We start from the raw sequence: 23,696 nt of genomic DNA, 5'->3' as shown, positions 1-23,696 counted from the left end.
GCTGGGAGGCAATTCTGTATGGGCTCATGCTGTGCTGCCTTTGTCCTGTATGCTCGGAGCAGGAGTGAAAATCGCAACCCCCCCCCAAAAAAAAAGGAAAAAGAAAGTGTGGTTTGAGCAGGTTATTTCTGACTGCGGGAAGCCCTGGCACCGAGGGCCGTGGGAAGCAGGATTTGTGGCGGTATGTTGCTGCGATATTGTGTAACAGGGACGTTATTGAAAGTAGGAGCTTGAGATGGGGACAGGCAAAGTCGCCTGGCTTCATTTCAAACCCATTTGGATGCCTGGGATGTTTATCTTGAATGGTGTGGGCATGCACTGCACTTGCAGGCTACTTGATGAAAAGGAGGCAGATAATCAACTGAGCAGTCTCAGGTTGGAGAAATAAATATAGAGTCTGATCAGAGGCTGAAGGAGAAAATTAGTGGGTTGCTGCTTTGGGGGGCAAACGTATAATCAGGATCCTCACAGAGGAAATGCAGTATGTTCTACCTGTTGGCAGAGCAGAGGGTGGTGTAGATGACCTGGTGGGAGGCTGTGATGTGCACCTTGGATAGATGGGAGCTGTTATAAGTTGCTTTATTTTCCTCTCCAGGTGACCAGCTGCTGTTTCCTGGACAGGCACATGGAAGCTGTGTTCTGCTGTATCTGATATTTTCCACACCAACCCATACCCAGCCCTCAGTTTTAAAAATAAAGTTTCTAGCTGTCTAGCTCATACATTCAAGCACTGCAAAATAAGAAAACAACAGGATTATAGTAAGTGCCTGTATGTAACCTGCTGCCCTGTACACACAGGGCTCTTAATCACACCTCTCCTCTTTTTCCCCATGCTGGCCCTTTCACAAAGTCTCTGCCTCAGCCAACAAGCGGGATGTTAATGTTCAGCACTCAAGTGTATGGCCCTGAACCCTGCTTATTTTGTGAACCATCCAAACCTTGCACTGAGGTGATTAATTTTCTTATCAGTTTTCCTATGGCACTCTCCCTGTATTACTTAATTCCATGATCCTTGAAGGCATGCTGGTATTGAACTAAATCAACTTTGTTTGAGGGCTTTAGACCTCTTTTTGGATTAGTTTATGTTTTAATCTTACCAATATCTAGAAAGATAGAGGATATCGTGCCTGTGTTACATATGGAGCTCTGAGGTACAGAATTTGATACCAAGATTGCTGGATAGTTTTAAGAGCCTGAACTGAGATGTAAAAAATTAGGATATGTTTTATAGCACTTCATATGATTGCAGCATAGCTCCCTCTGTCTTGACTGCTGTTGTGATCAGTATTTCCAAAATACAACCACTGGTATCACAGACTGGGTACTGGCCAAACACAACCTACTGGGTTGTCTGTGCAGCACCTGGCAGAAATGGGGTGAGAATTCAGTTGTCCCAGTAGGTACTTAGATGTGCCTGGTCTGTAACACCATCCTTTCTCTTGCAAGGCTTTATCTTATTTACTGTCTTGAAAGCTGGAACAAAGCAGAAGCCTTTCTCCTTTATTATGCCATCCTCATTCATCACAAGAACGCAGCCTGTCCTGTGCAGTGAGTGAAACAAGGGATCTCTGTAAAAGGAATTTTGGGATCATACAAAAAGACTGTATCCCATCCAAGAAGGAAGGGGAATGAGTGGCTGCTAAGCTTGTACGCTTCACAGCCTTAGTATACTTTTAATGTAATTTATCTTGGTTTTAAATCTAAAGAATGGTTGCTTGGGAGAATATGTATTTTTAATTTCAATATTCTTTTCTTAGAGGATCAGTTTAGATCTACTGTCTCTCAGCATAATTTGAAAAAATGTGGTAACAGCAGCTACTAACCACATAGGCTGCTGTGGGTGGGGAGGCACAGTTTGGTTGGGGTTTCAGATGACAGCAATGGAATGATTAATTTAGGAATTAATGGGGTCAGTGGAGGAGTATACTGCAGTTGCTAGATCTTCATAGCCTGCCATTCTCAGCTGTCTTCCTGTTCTATTTTACTTCTCTTTCCTCTGACATCTCCAGACCCTCTGCCTCCTGCTCATCTCTTCTTTTTTTTTCTTTTTCCTGTTTTCCCCCCTCTTCATCTAGTTGCTTCTACTTCTTTTCCAACCTGGTTCATGCAGAAGGGATACCTTCTGCAGCTGGACGTGGCTATCTTAAGAGAACTGTTTCCATCTCTCAGGGGATGGTGCATGTACACCTCTTACAGGAATGCAGATGTAGCATTTGGGGAACTAAGTTGATGCAAATTATATGTAACTACTCAAAGGTTTAAATACTGGTGTAATTCAGTTGGTGGGTGTAGCCTGAGAAAAAGCTATGTCTAATCCAAACCTGTCCAGGTACTTGAATTAAAGTTCTGCTCTAAAAACAAGATGGCACTTCAGCACTTAGCTACAACCCAATGCTTGTGATCTATTTTTTTTTTTTTTACTACAGACAAAAAAATATTTATTTTTCTTAACAAAGTGAACCATTTTCACTAAAATATAAAGAGAGAAAAGTCTAGGGATGAATTTTTTTGTACAATGGGTATCTGCCTAATAGAGAAAGCTTAGCAAGATTATAAGAAAGACAAGACTAATAGTGGAAAACCTTAAGCAAGCCTTATGACTGGAGTTACCTTAAATACAGAATACCCAACAGAGGCAGCCTCACTACTGGGATTATCCTATTGCTTGCACATAACCCTTGAGCTAGGAGAACAAACTTTGCAAAACATATTAGACCGAGAGAGGTTGTCCCATATACAATTAATATAATTCAGAGCTGATTCACTGTAGATCAGAAAATGTCCCAAGTACAGTGCTTCTCGGTATGTAAACACACTAACTCCTTTATAATTATTGTCCTCTCTTCTAAGTAACAGAGTGTGGGAGCAGACTTAGCTACAAAAGGCCTTTAAAATCTTTGATACCTCAAGTTATGATGCTCTGAAAAACGGGTAGGCAGACTTAGAGGGAACAACCACATCGTCTGCTTGCTACTTGATCCCAGTATTTGGCCAATCAGTATGTTGCGTTTCGGACTCTTTCAACGGTCAAAGGCAGCTTCTTATAAAAAGCATAAATATCTGGAGTTTTCTTCCCAAGGCAAATTGTGGTTTCTGCCACTGCTTTTGTTGAGCACTACTCTTTCTGGCTCATCTTGTTCTTCTGGTGCAAAGGATGAGAAGTTTTGCTGCTTGGTGAGCTTGGGTGTGCCTTTCTCACCAACACTTTTGGTCCTCCAAAAGCAGGGAAGTCCATCTGATGATCTGTGGCATAAGCAGGTCATTTGCCAGCTGTTGCCACTAAGGTGAAATCAAGATTTTGAGCCTTCTGTTCGCATTTCTTTCTCCTTCCACCTGTAGCCCAAAGGGCTGGCTGTGTGAAGGTGGGACAGGTGTTTGTCCTGTGAGGGAGGGGTATTTTGTTGTTAGTTGTGGTGCCTGCCTAAGGCTCTCAGTTGCTCCCTCTCAGTCCACTCTCCATCATGCCTGCTTGCTCCAGCTCGAGTCTTCTATTTACTCTTGCTGCTTTCCTTGCAGATAATTTCCAGGACATCTGTGGGTGCTGCTCTGGAGTTTTGCTTCAAAGCAAAGCCTTAACTTGTAACTGACTCTAATGCAAACTCACTCGCATACGTGTCCCAAAACTACTGCTTGGTTTTGATACAATCAAATTCCTTTCCTGGATTCTCCTGTCCTTGCTAGCTGCCAACATTTTGCTTTTTGATATGGGAGATGCCATTCTTTCTTCCTCTGAAATGGTATGGGGCTTCACTGCATGGGTTTCTTGAATTGTAGAGGTATAAAATTTTCTTGGCAAACTGACATTTTTTGCATTTAAATGTCAGTGCCCAAACAAATGCTTTGTCTTTCCTGTAATGCCTTTTTTAATTAAGTTCAGAATAAACTGGATTAACTCTTTGTATTTACATTAACAGTTAAAATCTGCTGGAAGCTAAAATACTGAGGCTGCTCTTCATAGAACTAGACTATGCACTAATAATAAAAGTATGTTTGTCTTGTTGCTTACATTTTTTTAAATTTTTTTTTTTTGCAACCATTTGATGATTTTTCACAACAGAACTAGGAAAGCTATGTAAACCTCTTATTTAAACTTAAAAGAGAAAATATATACGGTTGCTTACTTGACCTGGGGAAAAAACAAACCTAAAAAAAATAAAAATCAGACCACCCTCTCAGTGGTTGGAGGTACCTCAACTACATGTACAGCAAATGAATATGAAGAAACATACCTCTTCTTGTTCCTTGTGTCTTTCTGTTAAAAAAACCCAAAAAAGCAGGTACGTTAAATTCCAAAGTTGCAAGTAGTTGTATATGTTTCTTCAGTGAAATGGTCTTATCTTCCATTACAGTGCCTAGGGCAGCAGAAGCAGGGGGGAGGCAGTAAACTGATGCTAAAAATAGATGTCTCTATCTGTAACAAGAGCAAATTGAACTTTTTGTCAGGCTTGAGAAAACCTTCAGAACAAGTGCTTTCAGAGTTGACAGATGAAGGTTAAATCAATAAGCAATCACATTCATCACTTTTTCTATGTTAAGACAGACACAGTAAGACATAGTTGTTGGGGTTTTTGTTTTTCAATAGCTTTGTTTATTTAAGTCAATAGCAGGCATAGGCATTTAGGCTCTGGACAGACATCCATGGGATTTAGCTGAGCTTTTGCAATTGTAAAGCAATTTCCAGTGTGGAAATGTGGATTGTCTTGCACAAGGTACATACCTAAAGCTCGTTAGACTGTAAATAGACTACGCTGCCTTGTTCCACATATGCTAAAGTGGGACAGGACTAATTAAGGAAGTAAACTTACTTATTTTTAAATGACAAAGTAATTTGATTATGGCTATTACGCAACTAATTCCAAATAAATCTGAACAACCCCCTACCAGATTAAGGTACAAACTCAGAAGTATATTAATTGCTCTTCACGGTACAGACTGTAACATCTGACTTGGTTCAGCCATTTTATGTGAATCAAATGTCCCAGAAGCTGCATTTCACACTATACATACATTTTTCCCTAATCTAAATCATGCTGCTATGTTGATTTTGGTTTACATAGGTTCAGTATTCATGACTGAGATTAAGATGGACTCTGGTAGTACAATCATGCTAACATGCTTCTGCCTGCATACTTTAGTTAAAAAAAACATTAGATGTACAACTGGACTTTTTTTTTAGCATCAGTTTAAATAGCGGGATGCTGATTTCTGCATGCTCTCGATCTGTCAGTGCTTTACACCCCTTTGAATTGCTTCTTGCTGTGCTACTACAAGCCTTGTTCTATGGCCTAGAATATCAGTGCTTCATTTTTTTCAACCAGAAGCCATGTTTCTTTATCAGCTGCTAAAGCTATTTGGCAAGTAGCATTGCTTTTGTCCCTGCTTCTTCCAGTGTTGATGGAGGGAGAGCCTCTAGTAAGAACAGAGTTTGCTGTAAGCTGGTAATGTAGTTACTGAAACAAGGGATGATTAAAGGTTATCTTTTAGTCATAGAATACCAGGCTGGAAGGGACCTCAAAGATCATCTGGTCCAACCTTTCTTGGCAAAAGCACTGTCTAGACAAGGTGGCCCAGCACCCTGTCCAGCTGAATCTTAAAAGTGTCCTATGTTGGGGAATCCACCACTTCCCTGGGGAGACTATTCCAATGGCTGGTGGTTCTCGTTGTGATAAATTTTCTCATGTCCAAACGGAATCTCCCCAGGAGTTACTTGTACCCATTACCCCTCATCTTTTCTGTGTGACTCCTTGTAAAAAGGGAGTCTCCATCTTCTTTGTAGCCACCCTTTAAATATTGCAATGTGGTGATAAAGTCTCCCCTAAGCCTTCTTTTCTCAAGGTTGAACAAGCCCAGTTCTCTCAGCCTTTCCTCATACGGCAGGCTTCCCAGGCCTTTGATCATCTTTATGGCCTTCTCTGGACCCTCTCCAGCCTGTCCATATCTTTCTTCTGTAAGAGGGACCAAAACTGAACACAGTATTCCAGGTATGGCCTGACCAGTGCTGAGTAGAGTGGGATAATGACTCCTTTATCTCTGCTGGTGCTGCCCTTGATGCAACCCACATCCAGTTGGGTTTCTTTTCCACAGCAGCACACTGTTCACTCATATGGAGCCTGTTGTCCACCAGGACCCCCAGGTCCCTTTCCACAGAGCTGGTCCCCAGCCGGGTAGATGCCAGCCTGTGCTGCACTCCTGGATTGTTTTCCCAGGTGCAAGAAATTACATTTGTCTTTGTTGAACTTCATAAGGTTCTTGTCAGCCCACTCTTCCAGCCTACCCAGGTCTTCCTGTGGGGTGGCTCTCCCTTCCGAGTGTCCACTTCCCCACTCAGTTTGGTATCATTTGCAAACTTCATCAGGGTACACTTGATCCCATCATCCAGATCCCTTATGAAGATATTAAACAGCACTGGGCCCAATATCGATCGCTGGGGGACCCAGCTTGTGACAGGTTGCCAGTTTGTAAAGGAGCTATTTACCAGCACCCTCTGGGTGTGGCGTGTCGGCCAGTTCCCCACCCACCGCACAGACCACTTGTCTAGTCCATAACCATCAGTTTCTCTAGTAGGAGGCTGTGGGAAACTGTACTGAAAGCCTTGGAGAAATTTTAATATTTCTTTAAGAAAAGGAAGCAATACTAAATAAAACTTAGCAAGTCATACTTGGATGAAAGTTGACTTTGCATTTCAGATTCATGGGCAATAACTTGTTTCCCCTTCTTTAGGCTTCTTAGTGTTAAATTTGCAATTATTAAAAAAAAAAAAATCTTATAGTAGCCTTTACTGTTTGGAACGGAAAACTGTAGTATCCTCTGTTCTGAACTTCTGCACTACAGTAATACTGTTCTGCATGTCCTGCCTATCAAGAATCCCATTGTGACTGGATGTCACGAACCTGCAGGTTTTAGTTGGAATGCATTATGCAATACCACCTCTGCAGACACCAAAGGGACAGCAAACACACCCCTTACACCAGTGGCAACTTTAAATTCATGGCTCAATGGGAATATTAATACGACCTCTTTCCTTGGGCAGTTAAGAAAAGAAAGACACGTGAACCACCATATATATCAGCCCCTAAGCTTACTCTCCAGTGTCTTCTCTTTGCGTGGTATAAAACACAAGAGTTGGTACTGGAAACTAGTCCCAGCAATGCAGCCAGTGACATAAATAAAACTAGTGCCTTCTATATTATCTGCTTCCTAGGATATTAGGGTGCCTGTACTTCTTCCTATTTCTAAAGGACCTTTACTTTCTGAATTTTAATTCCAGCCAATGGTGTAGTCTGACTTGGCTTCCCTCCCCCACTTTCCAAAAACAAACCAACTAAACAAAATCCCCCCAAACAACCCAGCCACTACTAGCAGCTGGCTACTTCCCATTCTGGTAATAGCTTTAACTGTCAGTTTAAGAAATAAATCAGTTTTTCAGACACTGTTAAAATCAGTCTATTTGGAAGTGAATGTCCTTTCTGCCATGTGATATGTAACATGCATGGTGACTTCCACTGAGGTATGAAATCAGTGCATGTGTACTTTGGTCAAAGAAAGTAGTTCTCAAGAATATTTATTGTATTAGTATTTTTTTAAGACAACAGAAAAATCTGTGTTAAAAAAAATTTGTTAACAGGCCAAGAGTGAGCTTCAGCAAAAGATCTATAAATCAGTGAAAAGACATTTTTTGGCTCAGATCTCATTTTAGATATTTCCCCAAGACCTTGTTTCTGTGACTAGATATGACACTTGGTAAATTATTTTATAACGGGGCATCTTAGACATAACTTCATATTGGACCAGAACACTAGCAATTCATCTTAAGTGCTTAGGAAAGAATAACAGAACTGTACTGTCCCAGATGGCCTTCTTATACCCAATTCTTTTTCATGCTTGATAGGTGCCATTTTAACTTATGTGTGTTTTAGAAGTATTTTCATCTAAAAAACACCCAACCAAACAACAAGAAATAACAAACCCACGAACCAACAACAAACCAAACCAAGAATACTGTCAAGGCTGAGGAGATCTAGAGCTAACTGCTGAACTCATTTGGCAGAAATGGCTGAAATCAAACCAGATATTCATTAGTACACATTTCTCGTCAGCAGAACTGCTGATCACAAAGCAAGAAAGTCTGCTGTGAGATAGGGTCCTCCACTGTTAGAAGCTCATTGACATTTCTATATAGCCATTAGATTTCTGAAGAAAGGAGTTAGACTGAGGAATCTTTTTCCAGAAGTATTTCTTCTTGGAGGACCTCCAATTCAGACAAGCAGCTTCCAACATTGGAAAGGTACAGGACTACCAAGGACTACAGGGATCTGGGCATTCCCGCAGGTAAGTCTCTGTATGACCGTTATATACCTCCATCAGCGTTGTGCACACAGTCAGCTAACAGGCAGGTGGGAGAAAGAAGAAGGAAGAAGGGGAAAAAAAAAAAAGCCTCATTACAGCAATTAGTGAAAAACTGTCTCTGATACTAGCTGAACATTTCAACTAAAATGAGCATTTATCTTATTTAGTCAGCAACATGCAAGTATGAATAGCTTGTGTCTTCAGCCAAGAATGCTGCTTCCACTTAATATAGTAACTGAACTTTATAATTCAAAAACTCTTCTCAGCCCTTTAGTCTTTTTTTTTTCCTAAACACCAAAAACCTCAAGTTCAGACTAAAACATCTCTTGTTTCAAGAACAATGTGCCTGTAGTATGCCTAAACCATGAGGTATATTAACTTGTTTCATGCTGCTTATAAAGGCATGTATCACAGGTTAATTCAGGTTAGGAGGGTCCTTAAGATCCCTGTAGTGCAAATGCTGCCTCAAACCAGAGCCAGCTATGAGGAAAGGGCTCAGGCTACTTGGAGTTTTGAAGCTGTAGGGCCTTTGGAAGACAGCTATTCCAGCAATTACATTTTGCTTTTATGAAGTCATGTGGAATTTATTTCGTTTTTACGTGCATGTTTTCACCTAAAAAAACCCACTGTGACCTCCTCCTCAGATGTACAGTAGTTAGTGGTCTGCCCCCCACCCCAAACTTTCTGCAAAAATAGAAGCATTACCTTATTGAGGACAGGCTTTGTGGAGAGAACATCATAAATTGTTGGTAAGGAGATGTTCTGAAAGAAAATAAAGACATTGATGTTAAGGGACATTAACCTGTTAGTGTAAGTGCTGAGAACTGTAACTTTTTTACTGCTCAGATAAGATAAAGCTTTAAGAGTACATGATACCCATACATCTTGAGATCAGAAGAATATGGGTTGCAAAAACCTGAGCAGACCAGATCTCAATACAGCATAGGACACTTGAGTGTGTTTGAGACAGCAAGCGTTTGAATTTCACTGGTGATAGAACAGCACAGGAAACACTGAAAATCTCTCTCAAAGTATCTCCAGATTATCCCCCTGCATATGCAGCCACAGAAAATGCTTGCAGGAAACCTACCTAGATCAAGAGAAAGCCTAAAACTAAAAACCATTTGTGTAAAGAGCCAGCTGGTACTTTATTACCCAGCAGCACAGACAAATTGTCACAAAACCGTTAGCCACTTCTGTCACTACAGCTGTGCTTGCAAATGCCCTGAACCCTCCTGGCTGCATCAGATCGGTTTTGGAGTTTCCCAACAGCAAGGTGAGGTATTCAGAGGATGTTTACCTCTTGCATTGTCTGGTTCAGGCATTTCATTGCAGGTGTTCTACGATTATCCAAGATTAGTGGAGGCTTCCAGCGATCGTAGTTTGTTTCTAACACGTACCATGTGCCTTTCTTGATATCAAGGCTGGAAAAGAGGTATATGTTTGTGTTTTGCTTCTCTAAGTATGTAATTAAGTACATATATAGTATATATTATACATAGCCGGATTTTTTTTAGGCTTGCTGTGGTATTTTTCAATGATGCTAAAGAAGTGAGTTCTTGCACAACAGAAGTCACAAGAAACATAGGACACAATTATTGGTGGAAGCTGTCCTCTTCTGGAAGGGTCAGGTCAAGCATACTCACTCCCAGATATCCAGACTAGCTGTCCTGGAACGAGTTATCACACACCCTTCTCCAGAATTTTTTCCACCCAGTATAAAGTAAGCTGGAGCCAGCAGTCTTGTTTTTGCCAGTTTGTCTTTTGCATCCTGGTAACTGCAGATAACAAAGCAGTGTTGGACTATTAAATGCTATAAATGGTTAAAGTACTGAAGAACGAATTTCACAAACCCAGGAGAAGTTTGGGTAGTCACACCTTTCTTCCCCTTTCAGGCACATATGAGGAGATTGTATCACAATGAAGGAACACATTTAAGCAAAGCTCTTCCACTCATTTTGTACTTAAAGTATGGTTGTTGAGAGTTGCTCTTGGCACTTTTTCAGGAATAAAATGATGACATGCTGTGTCATATTCCACCTAATTCATTTACTGCATGAAAGCTTTGTTTCTGTTTACTTACTGTAATATGCTACTGCCTGTTGGATGTGTTTTGATGCAGAATGCTGTTACACATTCAGATACCAATAGGTTCATTAGAAAAAAGAAAAAAAAAAATCTGAGAAAACAATTTGAGGAGTTCTAAGGGACCATGTATGATGCCTCTCCTATACCACAGTACCAGCAAAACCAGAACTAATGTTAAGGCTTCTAGGAAGATATCTGTATCATTAGCTACAGTACTCATGCTACTTGAAAGCAAAGCAGATTAAAGCAGTAGAATATTTAGGGGGGGGGGGGAAAATACCTTGTAGCATTCTCTAATACTGTTCTTGTAAGAAAGCCCATCCACATACCATCTCTTCTACCAAGAAACCATTCGAAGATTCCTGCAAAATATCACTGGTTACAATGTTTTCAGAAGGTTCACTCATGCTATTCTAACTTTCACAGCCTTTAAAATGAACTGTGTTTTACCTTACTCATCCGGAATCTCTTCACCATTTGTGTGCCTGTTTATTAAGGTAACTGGTCTGCCCAAGGTCTGGAAAACTTGTACAGAAATAATGAAAGAAATGAGCATTACTCACCAACATAACCACCATCAAGACTGAAGCGCTCATTCATTGTCAGCGTGAACAAGTCCTGAAAAGCATTAAACAAGTCAACCTTCATCCATCCCCAGCCCATTAATACCAGTAACAAACAAGAGGCAGCATTGCCATTCACATGCCAATTGAGCTTCTTGTTTGTTAGACTCTTCCCCTTTGAGTAATGGGCTGCAAGATCAAGCCCATGCAGAGAAGAATCTAATTTATCACTGCTTGAATAAGTAGAAATGATAATTCATAGTTTTCTGACCTGGCACAGCAATCCAACAAACCATGCTTTTATGCTAAGCAAGTCAAGCCTATGGCCATTTTTCCTTAGTCCTTGTTGCATCACTGAATTACCAGTTTTCCTTCCCCTGCTGTGTGTAACGTTCTTCTCAAACCTCTGAATACTATTCTAGTTTAAAGGCAAATTTTTAAGTCCCAGTGCTAAGTACACCCTGATATGGTATTGCTGTCACATGAGCATGCAGCTGTACACAATTCAATCTGCGCTACTTGCAACACGCAATTCAAACTCAAGTCCCAGTCTTCTCCAACTAGTGTTTCTTTCAGAGTAAAGTGGAATTCAGCTAAACTGGATCATTTTCAGAATGGACTCTTCCCAATTTATTTGACCAGAAGACAAAAATAAATTGATACAATGCAGGGATTTATGCCAGAAATAGTCTACTATGAGAAGGACCACCTATAATAGAGGATAAAGGCAGAGTGTGTAGAAAAGGAGGAGTTGTGGTAAGATGGAGACCCTGGTATGGTTCTGTACTGCTGTTTTTTAAGATGTAGATAAAACCTAGACTTCAGGTGTCTATTAAAAAAAAAAAAAAAAAAAAATCTTGCAACATAGGACTCCTTTTCCAAGAAGGATTGGTCAAAGAATTAAAACAGCACAAGTATGCCATTTCACCTCTGGGATCACAGCAGTATCTATTTGCTAGAAAGAAACTCCAACCACTTGAGCACTTTGTATTCACTCCTGTTCGTATTCAGAACTGAACATTGTTTTTAAGAATTGTCCAAATATAAATATTTCATTTAGGCAATCTCCTTTTATAAGGAAGACTGCAGCGTTGTTTTTTTCCCTTTATTCAAATAGCTATACTGTGTACCAGAACAATTAAGAGATCATTTATTAAAAAACATCCCAAGGCAGAGGATGAAAGCAGAAAAAAGGAAAGTATGAAGCATTATTAACAAATTGACAAGCCCCCCTCCCCATGCTTACTGGTTTGACTCCAGACACCATGCCTATGTATCCAGCAAAATTTGTAGACTTGAATACTGTTTTGTTGTTTCTCTGGAAGTCCAAGTTTACCACTAGAGGCTTCAGTTCCCGAGTTAAAGTCCAGGAATTATTTTTAACATCCCACCTGCAGAAGACAGTACAGCATTTGAAACTTCCCTCCCTCAGTAGCTTTTAAAACTTCCCTTCACAGCACACAGATTTCCTGTGTGTGATGCCTGTCCTCTGATCTTACTCGCGTCAGCCATCACCACTGCTCAGTAGTTACCTCAGCTGCACCAGCAGGAGACAACTAGGAACTCTAAATGGATAGGCAGTCAGTAAAAAGAACTGTTTTGTTCAAACCAAGAGCATATACACTACTCAGTATGAAACAGCACCACCATTACAGCTTGTTTGTTTTAAACACACATAACTTTGTTCTATTCCTGCTGGCAAAGGGAGGCCTCTACGGGTACTGCCTGTGACACCAAACCTACTGTGTCCTGAAAGCATGTGTAGCTTGTTCTGCAGCAGAATGAGCCAGTTCCCTCAAGTTCTTACTTTTCAAAGGGAGAAAACAAACCACATACTACTGGATGTGCTCTGCACAAAGTCCCAAATCTAGTTTGTAAAATAAGCCAGAACAGTTTGTAGGCAAGAGGGTGCTAAAGAACACTTAGCAGACCATTAAATTCTCTGGAAACGATCCAGCTTCCGGGAGCAGCTTTCAAAATTGCCTTACTTTTCAGGGAGCATGTTCGCAGTATTTCTGACAAGTGGGAGAAGTTCAACACAAGCCAACCAAGGGACAGGTGGAGTCACAGTTGACAACATTTGATTTTTTGATAGGCAGGTAAGAATTTTAACGAAGATGGACATTTAAATTCCATCGGGGCATTGAGAGTCATCTGGAAGAGTGACATTACAAAATATACTGGGATAATAAAAGCAAACACTGAACTACCTGATCATGAGGTATGAAATGAGAACTAAAAGAGAATCCAGTGCTGGGCAACAAACTACACAGTTTGTATCCAAATGAATGATAATGTTAGATAAGTGGAATACAAATCACTGGCTTCTAAGTAGAAATGATGGATGATGGGAAGTGCCAGTAGAGCACAGTACAGTAACTAGGGGGATAATTTGGAAAAAAAACCAACCACAAAAACAAGCCCCAATCCAATCCACATTTCACTGCATACACCAAAATTGATGCTTCTGTCCCATCATGTAAAGAACAAGATACACTGCGCCTCGGAGATAAGGTTACATGGACTGTTCTTTGGATCGAGACAGTTTTAACTGGAGCTGAGAAAACACTAAGTAACACTGAACACAACTGTTTCTCAAATTAATTCCCAACACGCTTGGAGTAGTTTGACATAACATCAGCAGAACAATCCTTTTGTTTGTTTTAGCCTTTTTTCCACAACATGCAATGCAGAATTACTTGTCACAGTCTTAGCAATACCTGATTCATCATTTAGACTCAAAGAATGCACATAGTAATTCCAAGTTTAGCTAGCTTTTTCTTTGGGTTTTAAAAAAAACAAAACAAAACAAAACACAAGTTTAGGTACTTACCCAAGAAAGAGTCCAAAATCCAAGTTTCTGGCATGGTACAGCTTCCCTACATAACAATCAATCAATAAATAAATAAATACATTTTTCTGAAGAAAGAGACATAAATTTCAGCTTAGAAAACCAGGAAATGAATAAGCAGGAAAAATACCTGGGAAAGCAAGCAGGGAAAATACCATTGTCTAGTTGCCCTTTTCATAAGCACAGAAAAATGGTGGGGGTTTTTGGATCAGAGAAGTGTTTCACCATAACTGAAATCAAGTAATCTTGTAAACTGCTGTTCATCTCAACCTCGGATGCTTTCCACATTGTCTTAATGTAATGGTAATACCTGAGCTCTCTCTAAAAGCGAGACGTTTGTAAGCCCTCCAAGAATCCCTCAGAAACTTCCTAAGCTGGAACAGGTGCAGACAAGGGCTGCAGAACTGAGTAAGAGAATGAGAGAGTCTCTTTTCTTAAAGCAGACTATCCATTTTTTCTAGCACTATACACATGTGATAACTAGAAACTTGACACAAAATGGATTGCACTAGAATCCCTCATGGCACTGAGAAAATATCACGTGTCTGGCTTGCATTTCTTTCCCCTAAAAAAACAAATGGCACCTATTAAAAAAAAAAAACCAAAACAACAAAAACCCCACAAAAAAACCCCCAACAAAACCAAAACCAAACCATCTTTGAAAGTATTTTTTCCTTTTTTTTAACCTAAGACACCTGTGATCTCTTATTCCCTTCTCAAGGAATACCTTCTTATTATCATTGCTTTTAGTCTCTCCTGCTAGACCTTCTTGCCTGCAGTTCAGAAGGACTATGTTTGTACAATTGAGGTGGACCCTCTCCTACATAAGAGAAAACTGTTAACACTATTCTGGGTTGCATTACCTGTTTTATCTTCTGCCACTATGGATGTACATACAGTAAAAATTTCATAGAAGATGTTAAAAATAACAATTTCCCCTAGAACAAAAAGAAACAAAGTTCAATAATTTGAAACTTCTTCCATGAACAGAAAAATATGGTTTGAAAAAAGCATACTGCAAAGTTCAGCGTTCTATAACACTTCTCTTAAGAATTTCTGTTTAAATCTCATTTGATCTTTGAAATGACTGGTTCAGCAAAATCAAGAGCTTCCTGAAAGGCAAATAGAAGGATCAGAATCCCTTGGCCTTCTGCCTTTCCATATAGAAAGCTGACAGTCATTGCTACTTCCTCCTCTGGAAACTTCAAAACAAGCTGTGAAATTCACTGTAAAGAAGAAAGCTGCTATATGTACCACTATTCCCATATAAGAGTTGCTGACTAGCACCAAGTGTACTGCTCCTGTATGAGCGAAGCAGTGGAAGCAGGTCTATGGACCTTCTCTGTCTCAATTCTGGAAGAATTCAGCGTCTACTTCTCACCTGGAATTGAATTCTTTTGCAGTAGGTGCAGAAGGCAGGCATGAGGATGTGGCAACAATCACAAGGGAAAGAAAGCACAGCATGAAACTGAGCCTTGCCTTCTTGGTATGTCAACAGAAGACATACAGCTGAATGGGAAACCAATGAGAATCAAGGATTCCCCCAAATTTTGGTGCACAGGAGCTGAGGCTCGCTCCAGTTCCCAAAACTCAGGAGCAAGAAGCTACAGCTCTACAGAGAAGTCCCAGCCTGATGAAAGGCTTATGTGATTTATTGCCATTCTCCTCTAAAACACTGTTTTCATTTAGTGTGAGATGCAATTTTTTGTTTTATCTACTTAATTAATAATTTATTTGTTAAAAGTCACAGATGACTACAACTATACTGCAAATTGGTACATATACGAATTTTAAGCAACTCTGGATGCCTAGTTTTCTACTACGTTAATAAAGTGTTAGAAACTTACCCAAAGGAATCCCAGATGAATTTGCTATCCCTTGGAGTTCTTCATTGAAAGGATAAGGAAGCGTGGCAGTCAGACGAGCCTGAAAGGAAAAGTTTTGTACGTTGTTTGCGTAAATTAACGCTATTTTGTCACTTAAAACAAACCTCTCCCCAACAGGTACATCCTTCTCACAACTATTCAATTGAGTATTTAATTCCTTTGCAGCCTGTAGAACCTGAGGATGTTTGTAGAGTACTTGGAAGACAAGTACGTACTTAGGGAAAGTAAAAAATATTACTTATCAAAATATTGACATGTGAGCAATGGAGATTAACGCAGTATCCTAATTATTGTTAGCAGCAATAGACAGAACAGAATGAAGTAGGACTCTCATACGTTAAGAGCTCAACTGGAACTGATCTTGACATCAGTGTTTAAGGGAATCCCTAACTTTCACATGTTGGTATGACTACCTCTATATGTTACCTTTATGTCAACTCCACTCAGGCACACAGGGATACAAGTGAAGTGTGGCCAGCATGACTGATGGCTGCTGTAAATAAAGACGGGGGACAGATTTGACCTTATGCTGTCTCTAGTGCTACACTGTTTTCCCCTGCCCTGATTCTATGCCAAAGCCTATTTTAATCAGAACCAAATTATTTTTTTAAGATGAGGCCTGGTCAAAGTTGCCCCTGTAATCAGACATTTATTACAGTTTTCAAAACCTGATTTTATTCTACTGTTTAAAAGGAGTTGAACATGGCAAAGAGAATTTCAGTGAAGTGTTTTGCTATAGTGACTAAGCCAGTAGCATGTATGTCTAGCATGAGTAATCCAAATTTGAAAAGATCTTGGAAAAAATAAAGAGGAGGAAGAGACACATGCACTTTAGGTTTGATGGTTTCAGAGTAATTCAGAGTAGGCAAAGCGGCAAAATTTCACCCAAAAGGTAAAATTTCCGAGTAACTCTTCAAAACAGTGTTTTTGTTCTGGAAGTGGAAGAATCATCACTTGTCAAGTTCTTAATTGCCAAATTTAGTAGCATTCCAATTCTGGTAGTCAGAGCATACAGTAATAAAATAATTAGGCTGAAAATACTTACTATTTTGTTATCCACTATGTCAACAACTTTGCCACTGGGGAAGAAGGTATTTGCTATATCTTTAATATTCTGCACCACAGTCTTCAGCTAAAAAGAACAAGGGTTGTTATTGAATAGAAGATCTTGAGCATAAGAATCGCTAGAATACTAACAGAATTCCTCACATACTTTTCAAAAAAACATTTTGTTGAGAAAATATGTATTTAAAGAAAGTGCTGAATGTAGTGTTCTTGGTGAGAAAAACAGCCCCAATTCCCCATTAAAGAGTCTCTCTTCAAGCTTTATTCAAATAACTTTCTAGATTAGCTCCAACATGTCCCTCTACCAGAAAAAATGAATTACAAGAAAAAGCCATCCTCATCTTCTGCTCCTTTGATCACATTTTAATACTCCACACTCTTCTGTCTTTAAAAACATTAATTAAAAGCTCTTTACTTAAGCAGTGATGTTCTTGAAGCCAAGAAGACTCAATAAATTTCTTATAAAAGTACATGCTATCCATTTGCAACATGAATGGCCACAAATAGAGTTCCACTCTATGTGATCTAACTCCAAAGTACATGAGAGAGAAAACCTTTCAGAATTTAAGGTGCAACCTGAGGCTTCCAATGCCCAGTGGCTTAAATGAGACTTTAAATATTATGGTGTAAGCAGAATTTGTCTGGCTTTCAGAGTTGAAAGGTCAAAGTCAGCAAGCATATAGCAAAAATCCCTGGCATTTTTTGAGAAATAAAACATTACTGAATTGAATTTACGGCAACCTTCAGAAGAATAGCTGCTCTAAGTAGTGTGAAATAGGCCTGAGTATTTATAAAATTATTTCTGCTGGGTAAACACCAGTGCTGCAACCAGCATCCCTGAAAAGGGCAGGAACTTCTTCATTTCCCCCTTGCTATTTAATCATCTCATGCAATGTTTTGAGAGAAGCAGGGATGTGCAGAGGGGAAGGGATGCTGCCTCAGTTTCACTTCAGTTTACTGAGTCTGTCCCTTTGGTGTACTCCTCCCCCTTCATTCTGTACTACTTCATGACTAAAGAGCTTTGATAAATGAAAGCCTGCTCTATGCCGCACCATTTTTTATTCCTCTGCATCCCAAACATAGTGCCCCTATACTTGATGCAGCTAGCTCAAGTATTGAACAGAAAAAGTTTTACTCAAGCAATTATTCTAGTCTAAAATCATATTTAAAAAAGTAAGCTAGAAATATTATCCCTTTCAGAGAATTTCAGCACAGGTATTCCTTTCCAAAAATAAAAGGCCACATGCTAGTTTTATACCTGCTGAGCTTCAAAGCAAGACCTGCATTTCATACCTCTGTCTTTTTGTCGAGCATCAAGTTATCCCATCTTTTGCTGGGAGGTAAATCAAGATTTATGACATATGTGGGTACATTCCCTTTGAACCTGAAAGATAAGTAACAGAGTTCAAATTTAAAGGCAGCTTTGAACAAACAGTTGACAAAATAGGTGCTTCCCACCTGTAACTAGCATTTTCTAGGCCTGCAACAGGAAGAGTTACAAAAAACCCCCTTTTCAGACTTGCAAATCACTACTTTTCTGTAATTTCTTAGGCGAGTTGAATCAGATTACTTACGTTGGTCCTGAAGGAGGGTATGTTTTACTCCTGCACTCTTCTCCATACTGTAAAGACAGTGAAACATTACTATTTAGCTTTTACTTTTTGTTAAAACACTTTTTTATTCTAGCAGACTTAGTTTTGAATTAAACCTTCAGGACTAGTCAGCTAATTCAATTCATGATGATTTGATAATAAATGAAGAGAAGGTCTTGGGACTTTGGAAAGGGTGCAGAGGAGAATACAAGTAGGGGACAAACAGCAACTTCCCTGTGCTGTCTGACAGACCTTCAGACAAGGCAAGCACAAGTTTATGATAAATATACAAACCCATTTTTACTCAGTGTGATTCAATGAGGAGCACTTCAAAAGCATACTCTTTAGACAAGTTCAGAAACCTTAAACCTCAGTATGGACCAGTTTGTTCTGTTTGTTCAATTCATACTCTCATTTTACAGCGTCATTCATAATTATGCTTAGTGTTAAACTTCATCGTATAGCTGGGGCAGAGAAAGCACACTGAACTTTGGACAAATTACTCAGCTGGAGGAATGAGCTATATGGCATGACTTTTTATTTAGTGTGGAAAAGTGCCGCTGAACTGGTGCTAAATATTACGAGAGGCGCATTTCAGGAATATAACTAAAAACTAGTTACCTTCATTCCTGTAAGCATGGCTAGTTACAAATGAAAGTTTGAGAACTATATTTAGGCATACTCAAAATGAATGCAAGGCTGTTTTCCTATCAATTACATAAAGCATGCATATACATATAGAAACATATGCATATATATGCTGCAATTATAATTGCATGTTTTACCCAGTGAAATACAAGCAAATGCCTACTAGCCACACTTGTGCTTCAAGCCAGTTGAGAGCAGATCAGATTCGGTCCCTGAGCTATCTGAGCAGATCAGTAAGCTCCTAAGAGCACAGTATGTCCCACTAGGGAACAGGAAAGGTACACATGCTATGCCAGGAGTCCATACAAAGGCTCCCAAAGCACAAGTGTTTGGGAGACAGAACAGAAACAAAAATATGTAAGGAACCTGCCACCACTTCTCCCTATCCCCACCCTCAACTTCCAGTATTTATTTGGCTGTACTAATTAGATTACTTTACTAGTGTGTCCTTATAATGCATTCTGGCTCCAGTAAAAACCGAGACAGGATCTCTAGCAGCTACGTGTCTGGGACAAACAAGCTAACTAATGTCCATGTTTTCTTTGGGCTAATCACATTATCTGCTTTTAATGCATTCATCTAGAAAACACAATGTCTTACACAATGCCACGGAGTTTAAACACTGGGATAACTTGTTACAACTGAAAACAGGAACTTTAAAGTGGGATTAGTTTCTGTGTGTTATCATGTGTTTTCTTTTTGTATTGTTTCCAGTAGCTGGGAGAAAGCATGAGATGAATTTTGGTTTTCCTACACACAAGATGAAGGTATAGGACCAGTAGCTATGTGCTTCCTAGATTTCACTGCAGTGCAGTTACAGCCTTTGCATAGCTGGAACAAAAGGTCAAACACAAGAGGCCCGTTTAATTTTCGAAATGAGGAAGGTTCTAAACAAGGAGGGGACGGGACGATATCATATGACTAATTAGGCAACATAAGTCAGAGGCTTTGTGCAAAGCCAAGCAAATACTTAACAGAATTAATGCAATTGTCTTGTGAAATTTTCCATCCTGCAATACTAAAATCAATCAGAAAAAGTGACATTACATACACATCCTACTGCAATGGATGCACAGATTTGGACCTTCAGGAAATATCTGCTGTCAAAATATGCTTCTTGACAGATAAAGCCTGTAACAAACAATTATCCGAAATGGATGAAAGTTCAGTTGATCTGTCAGTATAACCCATGCGTACACAGAGGAAACTGTGGTGATCACGCAAGCTGATTTCAGAGGATTTTAAGTGATGTTCCAGGTGCTAAATGTTATGTCACTCCTGATGCTCTCTCCTGAGATTTTAATCTTGTATTTGAAGCTATTTTTACCTTGCCAGCCCTTTGCAACCTAAGCCACAAAAGAGGTAGCGAAAGCAACAGTTAAAGGAAGAGTTAAGGGAGAGATACAGAGAAAACATTGTCTCCTTACATGTCAGTAATTTTAGACTTCTCACCTGTCCATGTATAAAGCAAGCTAAAGAAACCAATAATCCCCAGAACAACCCATATATCTTCCAAAACTGCTACCATTGATTGAGATATCTGAAGAAAGCCAAGATTATTAACAGTTTCTTTAGGTAAACTATTATATGCTGGCACATAAGCTGTAATTTAAAAAGATGTCAAGACAACCAGAAAACTAGAAGTGGGGTTTTTTTGGGTTTTCTGGGGGGAGTTTTTTTTTTTTTTTTTTTTTTCTTTTTATACACAATGTTCTAATGAGGAACAAAAAAAAATTGTTACCTTTTGCAATCAGCTAAAAGACTAACTGCAAACTTTTCTGACAAGGTAATAAGAAAAAAAGATACCTAAAGAATTTTCTTACAGCAACAGAAAAACCACCAGGCACTTTCTATCACCAGACTGAAATAAGGAGCTATTAAGTTACTGTTGTGGTCAGTGAGATCCTCCCCTCTGCAAAGGCTTGACACTGGAAGAGGAACAATAAATGCTGTCCGACAGAAGCTGGAGCAGCCTTCCAGCATGAGAGGATCACCTTGAGTTTCCAACATGACAAGCCAGTGGTGGTCTATTAGAAAAGGCCAGCAGAAGCTAGCTCCAAACAGGAGGTCATCACTATAAATTTGCTTTTCAAACATGCATTGAACCCCCTAGGAGGAATGCAGCTATTCTTGAATGATCAAATGCTCTCTCTTTTTCTTTTTTTTTTTTTTTTCCAAATTGCCTGTTAATAGTAGGTTGCATATTTTGATCATCCAACATACTGCTGACTTTCAAATTTGCATGGATGTAATGATATGAAAATGCATGCACAGTGGCACAGGATCAAAACACTAAAAGAAAAAGAACACAGTGGAGGAGCAAGAGAACATGGTATGGGGAAAGATGGAAATAATAAGAAAAATGGAAGTAGCACAGAACATATTATGACTGGTTGTAAGAAAAAAAAGAATAGAGCAGAACAGGAACCAAATAGCTAGCAAACTGTCAAAATGAATTGCTACCTGGAAAAAAACCACAAAGTAATAGTTATTATTCACTGCAATAAAGAAAATTAATGCATGGTTTAATGACTGCTGAGTAAATATTTTAAAACCTAGCCTGATTTCATTAATATGAAATAGGCTGAATGTAGCTTGTCCAGTCTAAAGAATGCCAGCACTTTCTTTATCACCCTCAAAAACATTTTTGAGGTGGACCATCTCTGGGATCCTTCCTTAATATTCAGCATTTCTCATCTTCATATTTAAAAATAAATATAAAATGACCTCTTCGAGCTATAAAATACAATTCCATAGTTTAAGGACATGGCATTCAATCTCTTTCAGACAAAGTAATCTGTTATATTCAGCATCTTCTGGTCTATGAACTCTGTGGTGTGACACATTTTTCTCTCTGCTCCTCTTCCCTTATGGGACAATGCCAGTGCAGCACTCCGTCATGCTGCAGCAGTCCCAACGCTGTCCACCTTTCTGAACATGAAAGTTAAAAGTAGTCTTGCACCCGGAAGAAAGGGGACCAAGCCAATTTAAATAGCAGTTTGGACAAACAGTTCAGTATGGTTGACAGGGCCTAACCTAACACTAAAGGGACTGACACTCTGCACCACTGAGATGTAATTCATGGCATTTAGCTTCCATGTTCTTTGTTAACGAAAAGAAAAGAACCCAACCAGCTGTATGTAGGAAGACAACAATCGTCCTTCATTCTTCAGCAAATGATGCGTCCCAGCATCTCAACTGAAAATCAAATATCCAAGTCTGATATCTGGCTGCACAGTAGCACAACCTGCAACCTGGACACCCAGTGGATATTGTGAAAGTGTGAAGACATACCAAGTGCGACCAAATGCAAAACCAAGCTCTAATGATAGGCTTTGCTGATAGCTGGCACTTTCTCCCCCACTCCACACCCCAGGAAGCTTTTGGCTAAAATTCTGAAGGTGTTTTAAGCTGGAGCTGGCTTATAGTATTGGGAAGCTGCTCTTGCGAGGGGGAGGATGGGACTGGGTGCACAGAGGAGGGCCTAGTTCTGTGCGTAGTGTGGACACTAAGGGAACGTGGGTCATCCAGATGTCCACAGTCCTCCAAAGTCTTTCCTGCAGTTCTCCCCTCTCCCAAACCCCATACTAATTTTCCTGAGATCAATATAATTTGCTAGGAAAAGTCGTACAGAAAACACAAAAGAATATAGGAAGTAGTATGTTCCCCAAATATTTAAAAATATATTGCAAAAGAATATTTTGAAATCCATAGATATTTAAAAAGCTGTCCTCTTCACAGAGGGTGGGGAGATTCTGAAACAGAAGAGATGAAAGAGTGCTTCACTGCTTCAGGAATAAAAAATACACCAGGAAGCAAGAACTGCTGTTTACATGCCCAGGAGATGGAAGCCAGCCTGTTCCAAATAACACCACCACCCACCCCCCGACTTCACAATTCCACCAAAAGTTACATACTTCACCTATTCCGTTAAAAAAGCCCAGAAAACAACCAAACAAAAAATGACATGCCAAGCCCACCTGCTCTACACTTCTCCCCTTGGGTGAAGCTATAGCAAATACACTAAGCAGATTCAAAAGCTTATGTAATTTTAGCGAGACCTTCTTAACTTTCCTTTTGAAAATCATTGCTTTGGTGCCAACATTACAATATTTACATTATAGACGCATACGAAATCGAACGCGGGAATGAGCAAGGACTTGTAAAACACACCCGATAAACACCAAGACTCGAAACCGCAGCCACGGCCGCGCCGGTTGCCAGAGGAGCCATTTAGAAGTTACGAAGTCCGTGAGGGCAGCGAGACGCTACCTTAAAATTCACCGGCGTGAATTTAAAGGCACGCTTGGCCTCCTGCGTGGGGAAGAGCGGCAGCGGCCAGCTCCCCTCACACCCACCCGTCCCGCCGAGGCCCCGCCAACCCCTCGGGCGGGGCCGGCCGCATCCCACCCCTCCACCTTCTCCGCAGAGGGCCGGGGGGCGATCCCACCCGCCCCGTCCCCTTCCCCTTCCCCTTCCCCCTCAGGTCGCCAGGCTCACCGGGTCCGGCGCCCAAACGAGCTGCGCCACGACGAGCAAAGCGGCGGGCGATAACAGCTCCCAGCCCCAGCCCGCCATCCTCCTTCCCGGCTCGGCGAGGCCCTTCCCGGTGTGGCGGCCCACATGACACCGCCCCGCCCCGCCTGTCAGAGGAGGG

At 40.2% G+C, this 23,696-nt stretch overlaps 1 protein-coding gene across 1 annotated transcript; it reads right to left on the bottom strand.

Annotated features, from left to right (window-relative positions):
• Positions 1-7,545: 7,545 nt before the first annotated feature.
• ASAH1 (N-acylsphingosine amidohydrolase 1) lies at positions 7,546-23,696 on the bottom strand. The gene is made up of 14 exons (XM_052779937.1): positions 23,540-23,696; positions 18,374-18,420; positions 18,093-18,183; positions 16,780-16,866; positions 15,696-15,774; positions 14,712-14,786; positions 13,831-13,876; positions 12,244-12,388; positions 10,998-11,052; positions 10,715-10,796; positions 9,993-10,124; positions 9,647-9,770; positions 9,052-9,108; positions 7,546-8,382 (listed from the first exon to the last, which is right to left on the bottom strand). Exons 1-14 carry the CDS (start codon positions 23,615-23,617, stop codon positions 8,293-8,295), a joined length of 1,188 nt encoding a protein of 395 aa, XP_052635897.1. The 5' UTR covers positions 23,618-23,696; the 3' UTR covers positions 7,546-8,292.

This window comes from Harpia harpyja, chromosome 2 (assembly GCF_026419915.1).
Source record: "Harpia harpyja isolate bHarHar1 chromosome 2, bHarHar1 primary haplotype, whole genome shotgun sequence".
NCBI classification, from domain to species: Eukaryota; Metazoa; Chordata; class Aves; order Accipitriformes; family Accipitridae; genus Harpia; species Harpia harpyja.
The sequence above is the reverse complement of the archived record's forward strand: the minus strand, read 5'-3'. Positions and strand labels throughout refer to the sequence as shown.

Bases quoted from the DNA above. Each gene is read 5' to 3' on its own strand.
- ASAH1 (XM_052779937.1), bottom strand. From the start codon at position 23,617: ATGGCGGGCTGGGGCTGGGAGCTGTTATCGCCCGCCGCTTTGCTCGTC. The intron at 15,775-16,779 runs GTAAGTATTTTC...TTTTCCTTTCAG, and splicing joins ACATAGTGGATAACAAAATA to GCTCGTCTGACTGCCACGCT. The intron at 8,383-9,051 runs GTAATGCTTCTA...CCTGCCTGTTAG, and splicing joins CAAAGCCTGTCCTCAATAAG to CTGACTGTGTGCACAACGCT.